At 39.7% G+C, this 10,833-nt stretch overlaps 2 protein-coding genes across 2 annotated transcripts; one reads left to right on the top strand and one right to left on the bottom strand.

The window, feature by feature from the left end:
- Positions 1–821: 821 nt before the first annotated feature.
- On the bottom strand, positions 822–1,463 carry LOC147515402 (uncharacterized). The gene has a single exon (XM_086592894.1). The coding sequence runs from the start codon at positions 1,461–1,463 to the stop codon at positions 822–824; it is 642 nt and encodes a 213-aa protein (XP_086449020.1).
- A 7,485-nt stretch (positions 1,464–8,948) lies between these two features.
- On the top strand, positions 8,949–10,511 carry LOC147515401 (uncharacterized). Its single transcript, XM_086592893.1, has 2 exons — positions 8,949–9,561; positions 9,718–10,511. The coding sequence occupies exons 1-2, from the start codon at positions 8,949–8,951 to the stop codon at positions 10,509–10,511; spliced, it is 1,407 nt and encodes a 468-aa protein (XP_086449019.1).
- The last annotated feature ends 322 nt before the right edge of the window (positions 10,512–10,833 follow it).

Here is a 10,833-nt window from a genome sequence, read left to right as displayed (position 1 = left end):
TTGTGAATGATATAAAGCTCATCCCAGCTTGCTGCTAGTTTGCCAACCCTTTTTTCTTTAGTAGCTTGAGTGACCACTTTCAATACCAAGTCACCTTCCTGAAAATGTCTTTCTCTTACTTTCTTGTGGAAATATTTTCTAAGCTGCCTATGATAGGTGTCGAGCTTTAGCCTTGCTTGATCCCTTGTCTCCTCGAGATTGAGAACTTCTGAAGCTATTCTTTCATTATTTTGACCATTCTCTATCATCTTTGTTCTGGATGTCGATACCACCATTTCTGATGGAGTTGCTACCTCCATACCATATGCTAAAGTAAAAGGTGATTCACATGTAGCTGTTCGAGGTGTTGTTTTATAAGCCCATAAAACACTGTTTAGCTCATCCACCCAAAAACCTTTCTTGTCTTCTAATTTTTTCTTGATATTATCCATAATGGTCTTATTTGTTGCCTCTGCTTGCCCGTTACCTTGAGCATAGTATGGCGCAGATGTGAAGTACTTAACCTTGTAAGATTCCAAGAAGGCTTTCACCTTTCCTCCTTTGAACTGTAGACCATTATCTGATATAATAGCATAAGGCAATCCATATCGACATATGACTTTTTCAAAAAGGAAATTTATGACATCCTTTTCTTTGATATGCTGCAGAGCTATGGCTTCTACCCATTTTGTAAAATAATCTGTGATTGCCAATATGAACCTTCTTTTGCCTCTCCCTAGTGTAAGCAGACCGACAATATCCATACCCCATAGAGCAAAAGGCCATGGGTTTGAGACACAATGTAACTCTTCAGCTGGAACATGTATGGCTTTCCAATGAATTTAGCACTTTACACACTTGTTCGCATACCGAAGGCAGTCTCTTCGCATTTGAGGCCAAAAATATCCCTGTCTCATGATTTTATTGGCCAACGATCTACTAGCTGAGTGGTTTCCACATTCGCCTTCGTGAAGCTCGGCAATGATTAGCTTCGCTTCCTCATACGATATGCATTTCAAATGTGGACCTCCAGGGTTCTTTCGATACAATTCATTATCAACCAATACATATCTTTGGGCACCAGACTTGATTCTTCTGGCCTCATTTTTGTCCTCCACTACTTTCCCATTAGCTAAATATGAGATATACGCTTCCATCCATGAGGCCCCCAGTGTATCAATTCCCATGACTGCTGAGTCGTCAATGTTGATGCTTGGCTTTTTTTGAACTCCGATATGTAGAGTACGACCCTCTGTGTTTTCCAGCATCGCTGCAACATATGCCAAGGCATCTGCATGCCTATTCTCATTTCTATTGAGATGCTGCAGTCTTATTTTACTGAAATTCTTCAACTTGGATTTTATAAAATTCAAATAATCGACCATATTTTCACATTTTGCTGAGTATCCCCCATTGATCTGGCTGACCATGAGCATCGAGTCACTGAAAATCGATAACTCTTTTACATTGAGAGATTTAGCCATCTCGAGACCAACTATTAAGGCTTCATATTCAGCCTCATTATTGGACGCATGGAAACCCAATGTTATTGCAGTCTCGAGCTTTGATTTTCAGGAGTAACCAACACCACTCCGATGCCACACCCCTTTCCTCCAGATGATCCATCGACAAATAGTCTCCAACCCTTTGTTCCCGTCCATGGATCGTCTGCATCGATAACATCTTCAGGCTCTTGCAGCATTGTGAATTCTTCTTCTTCCATGCCCCAATTGGCATCCTCAGATGGAAAATCAGCCAAGAAATCGGCCAGTACCTGACTCTTTTCTGTTACGCGGTTTCGATACTCGACTCCAAGTTCATTTATTAGCATAGACCATTTAGACATCCTTCCTGACTTAGCAATTTTTGCCAGAGTTTGCTTTAATGGGAGATTCGTCATCACGATCACCGAATGTGCTTGAAAATATGGCTTCAATCTTTGAGATGAGAATGAAAGTGCCAAGGCATACTTTTCTATCATCAAATATCGAGTCTCAGCCTCGAGCATTGTTTTACTTTGAAAATACTGGTATTTCCAATCCATTTTCTACTTTCACGAGGATAGAACTTATCGCAAAATCTGATACAGCCAAATAAAGAAGCAAACTTTCTCCCTCATCTGGCTTTGTCAAAGTTGGCATTTCTTGCAGATATTTCTTTAATTAAGAAAATGCATCTTCACATTCCTCATTCCAACAGAATTTGACATTCTTTTTATGCAACTTAAAAAGTGTCTTACAACGATAAGAAGTTTTGGATATGAATCTATTGAGCTCCGCTATTCTCCCCGTCAGCCTTTGTATTTGCTTTCGAGTTGTAGGTGATGGCATTTGTTGAAGCGCTCGTATTTGATCAGGATTAGCATCAATACCTCTCTTCGTAACTATGTACCCCAAAAACTTGCCAGAACTGACCCTAAAAGTACATTTTTCAGGATTAAGCTTCATATTAAACTCTCTCAATATTCTAAATACAATGTCGAGGTCCTTTATGTGATCTCCAACTTTCATAGATTTGATGACCATATCATCGATATAGACCTCGACAATACGTTTGATGAGTTTCTTAAACATCTTCTCCAGTAGCCTTTGGTAAGTGGCTCCCGCATTTTTCAATCCAAATGGCATTCTGATGAAGCAGTATATTCCTCCATTGACCATGAATGCCATTTTTAACTGGTCTATCATAGCCATTAGAATCTGAAAATGTCCTGAGTAACCATCGCAAAAATTGATCAACTCGAAACCAGCCGTTCGGTCGACCAATCCATCAATTCTAGGCATGGGATAGTGGTCCTTTGGACACTTCTTATTCACATCGGTAAAGTCAACACAAATTCGAACTCTACCATCTTTCTTGGGTACAACCACTATGTTTGCTACCCATTCAGAATGCTCAACTTCTCTGATGATGCCATTATCTAACATCTTTTGTATCTCTACTTGCACAACTTTTTCATACATTGGCCTCACTTTTCTATGCTTTTGATGCACTGGAGTTGTGTTTTCTTCCATATTCAGTTTATGCGAACAATATATCTGGATCGATACCGGTGAGATCCGACATCGACCATGCAAAAACATCTTGATTCTCTTTCAAGAATATCACTAACTCCTTTTTTATACCTACCACCATTTCTGTACCAATGAACGTATGACGCTCACTTTCCCTTGTATTGATATTAATATTCTCCACCGCCTCTATGGTTTTTCTTTCCCATGGCGGTTCTTCATATTTGTTCATCTCTTGAGTGAACTTTACCTGCTCCTGTATCTGCATGTTGGTATCAGTAGGTAAAGCTTGTTGTAACTGCTAAGCGGAGTTCTCTAAGACGCCCCCAGTATCTTGGCTTTTCCCCTTCATCATTCCCTTTACTGTGATGAAATTACACTTTTCTTATTCGGACTGATCGCCCCTAATCTCGTGCAATCCATATACAGTTGGGAATCTGAGAACTTGATAAAATGTACTAGGCACATCACGCATTTTGTGTATCCATTTCCTTCCCAATATAGCATTGTGATCAGATTAGTACTTGATGACCACGAATTTTGTCATCACCGTTTGAGGCCCAGCTCGAACTGGCAATTTTATCTCTAGGTTTGGTAGAAGTTCCATTAAAACCATATAAATTGAACTTTGGTGGTTTCAAATGTGATTCATCGAGACCAATTCCTTTAAACGCTTTCCAAAATAAAATATTAACTGAACTACCACAGTCCACTAATATCTTCTGTACATCATATCCCAAGATACGCAAAGTAATTAGCAACGCATTATCATGTAGCAACATTACCTTAGACAAGTCCTCCGATACGAACATGATTGCCCTAGGAATGTAAGCCGATATTAGCTGCTGACTCACTGGTACTGGTTCGATATTGACCTCGAGCACTTCTTTGAAAGTCGAGATCTTCCTTATCTTATCTCGGAAAATCTTTTTCTGAGGAATTTCCCCCTTGTAAATCATGTTTATTACGCCCAATGGCTTCTCTCGTATGGTCGCTGTCTCTGCAAGTCTAACATCAGCACGAAACTCTCTTAGCTTCCCATCTTTCATTAGCCTGTCTATCTCTTTTAATAATTGGAGACACCTATTAGTCTCATGGTTCTCAATCTTGTGAAATTGACAATAAGACATTCCTTTCATTTCCCTGAGAGTATATTTCGGCCACACCATAAAATCTTCCTTTGCTATCCTTCGCAGAATATCTTCTGGTGTGGAATTGAGAGCTATGAAATTGCTAGGATTGAGCTCCTCTTTCAATGTTCTATCATACTTTCTTCGCTGTTGTGGCTGATTTTCTCGATTTGTATAATGCTCCTGAGGTCTTTTGTTATTTGACCTGGAGGAGTCTCGACTTTCATAGCAATCATTATTATTCTTATCTTTCTTCCCCGCATCGGTGACTTGTAATACTGTTTGCACTGTAACGGCTCTCAACCCCTCCTCTACTATGGTATCTCTATCCACCTTATCATACAACTCTTGAAATGTTCTCACCTCTTTCCTCAACAGATACTTATGCATATAAGATCCTGGTATTACTTCAGCTTGAAAAGCTATGACAACTGTCATTTCTGATTCATCCAATCTTTCTACTACCTGCGTTTCAGCCTTGAACCTTGTTAAGAAATCTTTTAATGACTCCTTCTTTGCTTGCTTCAATTGGAATAAAGCTGACACCTACTTTGGCTTCACCCTCTGGTGACCGTAATTAGTGAGGAACCTTTCTTCAATCTCTCTGAAGCATGAAATGGATCCCTTTGGTATTGTGCAAAACCACTTCAATGCTTTCCCTTTCAAGCTTGACGAAAATGATTGACATAGTACACTATCCCCATATTTGGTGCCTTGATATATCGAGAACTGATGTCGAGGCCCTCTCTATATTGGCTCCTTCATATTGGCTCAATTTTGGATTTTTGAACTTCGGAGGTAACGAGGCCCTCTCTATATCCTTTTTTAATGGATTTCTACCGACATCATCTGTCAGCTTTCTTATCGATGTCGAGACCTTTTCCAACAGCTGGTCTCCTAATTGTTTCTGCATCATTTCCTGAACCATCTCCTTTATGACTAGTGCTTTACCTTCTTCTTCTTGCACCACTTTCGGTGTCGTTCTCGCTACAGATTGTACTTCTTCCAGATGACTCCTTCTCCTCTCCTCGAGATGACTCTTTCTTACTACTGGAGTTCCAGAACTTGACTCCTTGACATCCTTCTCATACATAGCGTCTTCAGCACGTTTCTCCTTCTCTTCCCTTATTGTTTTATTCTCAGCCATTAACATCTGATTTTGCTTTTCTAACTCATTCATCCTTCTCAACAAGTTTCTCAAAGATACTTCTTCCTCTCGTATCTCATCCACCTATTCCATCAGTCTACTTGCTGACTTTCTAGTTCTTCGATCTGCATTCTTTGATACTGCCTGAGATGTACTTGCTTCTTCAACCATTAATGCTTTACTTGCTGTCGCTTGTTTAGGAGGCATCTTGATAAAATTCTTTAACCAAATTCCTATTCTCCACTGATCCTATCAAACTCCTTCCAACTCCTTCACAATAGATTTGAAAACTTCAAAGAAACCAAGAAAAGAATGTTCTTTCTTGATCCTTAATCCTTCACTAACCTTACCCACAGTTTCTCTTTATCACCAAGATTTTAATCAATGGATTCAATCAAAGAAAAAGAAATGAAAAAAAAAGCAGTCGATCTTTGTCTTTGAACCCAGACGGCGCCAATGTAGTGATCAGAGAAACTAACTAATACTAATAAGAATGAAGAAACTCAATATGAAAAGCAAAAATTCCATTAAACTAAAAATGAGTGTTCTTAAAGAACAATATCAGTTACAGTTCTCTCTCTCTCTTGTTCTTGTTTTATAGATTTTGTGTAATAATTTTGGAATGAATCATTTCTTCCTTTTCCAGTCTTTATATAGTGTTGTAAGTACAGCTTTGTCCAATCAGCTTGTGCCACGTGTCCCTTCTCTTTCTCTTCCTCCTTTTCCCGCTTAGACCTGTAACATACAAACTATAATTGCGAAATATCGACCCTTACATCGATATTTTTCATTAGTCACGATATATGGGCTGGAATATCGGGTTGACGATATTTGCCCACAACATGGAGGATATTTTCCTTTGAACAGGTATCTCTCATTGCCCGTCTCTCAACCAAACTAGACTTCGACAAAACAAAAGAATGTATATAACTAGTTAACTACTGATCTTCATTTTCCATGTTCCACACCTCATACATCACCAATAATGTGTTTATGCTAGTGTTCATCATCCTCCTCATGATTTAAATATATTTTTGCTAATCCAATCTATGATGCCCTAATCAGGCCTGAATGGTAGTCAGAATAGGAGAAAATTAATTCTTTCCTCTAATCGAACCTCAGATGCAAATGATCTCGAGTTTTATCCATTGATGGTGGCCTTTAGTGAGCGATTTTAAACACTAAGGGCATTTTCGTCTTTTAACCAAAAAATTAGATGAAAGAAGACAAAACGAGTGAGAATGAGAGCGGGATTCTGAAAACACCAAGCAAGATTTCAAATAGAGATGAGGATGAGGAAGCAGACAAACTAGAATTTGAGTTTGAGAGGGTTAATGGGAAGGGATCTCTTCAGAGGTTGTTGCAAAGAAGAATGATAAGGATTCATGAAGAACTTCTTATACAGCGAGAGGATGAAGATGATACAGAGGGGGCAATATCTATGGAAGGAAACTCAGGTAAGACTGCTGTAGTTGATACAGAGAAGAGAGGAGATGAATGGGAACGCCATGAAAAAAGTACCTTAGAAATGAAGAATCTTAGATCCATAAATGTCGGATCGGAAAAAACGACTTACATAAGGTCTGAAACACCTCTGGCAATGATCAATTATACTGAAACACCTCTGGTTTCGATGGAGTCAGGGCAACCACAGGAGCATGCTAGGGTCGTGAACAAACAAGGAGAACTCAGGATTCATCATCTGGGATCCACCATCATAGAAGACATAACTCGAGTTAATAAGAATGATGCCACAACTGCTGGAAATGAGTGTGATAAGGACGGGGTTTCAGCAAGTGACAATGGTGGAAAAAAGAGCTCATGGGTGGATATCCTAGGACGTGAGTCTATTGGGAAAGATAAGCTGGAGTACGTGCAACCTACACTAGTGAATGGGAAGCATGTACTCCATGTTAAATCGTCGCAGTTCATGAATATAAACAAAAAATATGAGAGACTGATTGTGGGGAGTTTTGTGGGAAGGCGGTTGGGTTTTAACTTTGTAAAGGAAACAGTTCAGCAAATATGGAAGGTTAAGAGTTTCACTATGAGGACATATGGGGAATGTATGTTTACATTTGAATTTGGGAAAAGAAGAGGATAGAAGCACAGTCTTTGGACATAGGATCGTTCCACATTGCCAGCCAGCTGTTTGTAGTAAGGCCGTGGAAGGCTTTTATTGAGGCAGAAGCAGATGAAATCAAGACAATTCCAATATGGGTCATTATGAAGAAATTTCCAATGGAATTATGGAACAAAGATGGGTTTAGTAAAGTGGCAAGTGTCATTGGGGCGCCATTGTTTGTTGATAGGTTAACTAAATCAATGACACGGACTTCTTATGCGAGAGTATCGTAGAGATAGATAATGAGTGTACCTATCCGGAGGGATTACGATTATAGTGGATCGAAAACGAACGTTCACCATACCGTTTTGAGTATAACCGGAAGCCTCAAAGGTGTGCTAAGTGCAAAGTTTTCGGTCATACTGAGTCTGAAATGTCCAAAGCAAGTTAAGCAAGGGCGAGGAGGCGAAAGCAAAGTCCAGTTACGAAAAGAAGGCAATAAAACTAAGGAACCTAAAGGGAAAGCAATCCAACAAGAAGAAGTGACAAATGATGAGGCAGAAAACACAAGAGCAAATGATACAAGGAGCACATCTTTAATTATCGAAACTGGAAATCAAGAGGGAGTCAAGGGCACCGAGGGTGGAGAATTACGCGGAATAGGAATGATTGCATGAAAGAGAGGCAAAGACAAGTAGTAGAAGAGGGGAAGAAAAAGATAAAGAGGAGGAATGGCGACGCCAAAAAGAGGAACACTTGCGACCAAAAGTAGTACAAGAGGTGATGACACACAATGTGGTGGTAGTGAGAGAAGGAGACACAGCTGTAGAGAAGGAGAAGGAAGTCTGAGAACAAAGTAAAAAACAGAAATGAGATGAGCACTGGATGGCGAATAGGGACAGAGGTGAAACAAGTATGAGAAAACAAGGACCCGGAAGGGGTATCAAGATGAGCAAGAAGACTTCGATTCCAAGTTATGGGAAATCTAACATAGTGGTCGCTGGAACGATCACTCTAATCCTAAAAGGAATATTAAATGATTGGTATAGGATGTTGGAATGTGGGGGCCTAAACATAGCTTTTAAGCAGTTTGAGGTGAAAGACATGGTAAGATCGAAAGAATTGAGTGTGTTTGACCGATTGAAACGAAAGTGAAGCAAGCAAAGATGCAAGAAGTCATTAACCTCTGCAGAATGGATGGATGGTGGAATATAACTATGAGTATAGTGCAAAGGGAAGGATATGGTGCTTCTTTGAACCCACAAAAGTGTAACTTGAAAATTATAGAAAAGGTGAACAGTATAACTATGGATCTTTGAATCCCGATGAATGGGAAATCGCTCGTAATAACATTGGTTTATGGTTCTAATGATAGAGATAAGAGAAGAGAGCTATGGAGGAGTTTGATTCAGTTATCGTTACACGCATTTAAAACCATGGGTTGTAATAGGAGATTTTAACTTCGGTATTGAATGGGCAAGAAAGAGTAGGAGGGGATTCGAGACAAGACCGTATCACTTCCAAGATTTGCTTGAATTGTGTAACAATGGTCAAGTTAGTCGACTTGAAATATTCGTGGAACTTCCTAACATGGAGCAATAAGCGCATTAAAGGCTATGGAGGAAACTAGACGAGTCATGGTCAACGCGGAGTGGATAAATGAGTTTGGAGATACAGAAGCAACTTTTAAAAACCCGAGAGCAACATCTGATCATTCATCAATGGTGGTGGAAACGATAAAAACAAAAGGGCAATGTAAAACGTCATTTCGATTTTTCAACTACTGGATTGATGAGGAGGGGTTTTTTGAAGTGGTTCAGGATGCATGGGGGGTGTCAGTGGTAGGAAATCCGATGTACACCTTCACAGAAAAGCTAAAGAACGTCAAGAATGCTTTAATCACCGAACGAGAAAAAGGAAAGGCATGCACAAGGAAAATAGAAGCGGAAAAAGAACTAGAAGAAGTACAAAATCAGCTACAGAACCAACCATTGGATCAACAGCTCATCATACATGAGAGAGTGATAACAAGAAAGTACGTCAAAGCTGCTATAGAGGAGGAGAACGAGTGTAAACAAAAATCAAGGGATCAGGTAGTAACTCTTGGAGACGGCAACACAAAGTATTTTTTTAACTCAGTAAAAGTGAGAAGGATGACAAACAAGATTAACTGCCTGAGAGATGGGAATGGGAAGATTCTGGAAGAGATAGAGACTATAGGGGCAGAATGTGTGAAGTTTTATCTTGACCTATCTGGCCGGATCGGATGGAAGAAATGGATTTCAAGATGCTAGAGGAAATCTCGTGAAACAAATTTGGATCAAAATACTCAAGAGGAGCCGATAAAGGAGGTCACTAGAGATGAAATTATTGAATGTCTATCAGGTATAGACAGTGACAAAGCACCAGGGAGTGATGGGTTCTCTTCATTATTCTTCAAGGCTACATGGAGGATTATAGGCCCATTATTCTTCAAGGCTACATGGAGGATTATAGGCAATGAGTTTGTGAAAGCTGTGAAGAATTTTTTCAGGTTAGCCATGATGTTGCAGGAGGTGAATACAACATGTATTACCTTGATTCCTAAGATACCAAAGCCTACCTCGTTGGGGGATTACAGGCCCATTGCATGTTGCAATGTGATATACAAATGCATTACAAAGATCATGACACGCAGAATGAAACTATTCATGGCTCAGGTGATATCTCTTAATCAGTCAGCATTCATTTCTGGCAGAAGTATCCATGATAATATACTGCTTTCGCATGAGCTACTACACAATTACCACAGGAATCATGGCCCACCTAGATGTGCTGCTAAGATTGATCTAAGGAAGGCATATGATACTGTAAGATGGGAGGCTGTTACATTTGCTTTAACGAGAATTGGAGTCCCCTTACAGTTTGTACAGTGGATTCAGAAATGCATAGAAACACCGAGATATAGCATTATGATAAATGGAACGCCTTTTGGGTATTTCAAGGGAAAGAGAGGTATCAGGCAAGGAGACCCAATGTCACCTTATTTATTTGTACTAGTCATGAAGTTTTTCACTCAAATGCTAAGACGGAAAGTGGAGGAAGGAGAATATAGGCTTCATAAGTGGAGACTTGGGAACAGTACGAGCTCTGAAGGAAACTCTGAGCAAGTTGAAAAAGTGCTCGGGATTGCAAGTTAACCTACAGAAAAGCAATATGTTCTACTCGGGTATGGATGCGACAAGATGTACACAAGTCGAGAGTATTATTCAGTTCCAAAGAGGAGAGTTGCCGGTGAGATATCTGGGACTACCTTTAATAACGACAAGATTAAAGAATACTGATTGTGTGGCCTTGATAGAAAAGGTAAGGACCAAAATATAAGCATGGAAAGGACGCGCACTGTCGTATGCGAGGAGACTTCAGTTGTTAAAGGCAGTACTGAACAACATGAGTATATACTGGACGTCCTCTTTTGTGTTGCCATAGCAAACAATTGACACCATAAATCAAATGTGCAAC

The sequence above is a fragment of the Coptis chinensis genome, chromosome 2 (assembly GCF_015680905.1).
Source record: "Coptis chinensis isolate HL-2020 chromosome 2, ASM1568090v1, whole genome shotgun sequence".
NCBI classification, from domain to species: Eukaryota; Viridiplantae; Streptophyta; class Magnoliopsida; order Ranunculales; family Ranunculaceae; genus Coptis; species Coptis chinensis.
Note: the sequence above shows the minus strand (reverse complement) of the source record. Positions and strands in the feature narration are given on the sequence as shown.

Coding starts and splice junctions, on each gene's coding strand:
- LOC147515402 (XM_086592894.1), bottom strand. CDS start 1,463: ATGGCTAAATCTCTCAATGTAAAAGAGTTATCGATTTTCAGTGACTCG.
- LOC147515401 (XM_086592893.1), top strand. CDS start 8,949: ATGGAGGAAACTAGACGAGTCATGGTCAACGCGGAGTGGATAAATGAG. Junction 9,562..9,717: donor AGAGACTATAGGGGCAGAAT/GTGTGAAGTTTT, acceptor AATGTCTATCAG/GTATAGACAGTGACAAAGCA.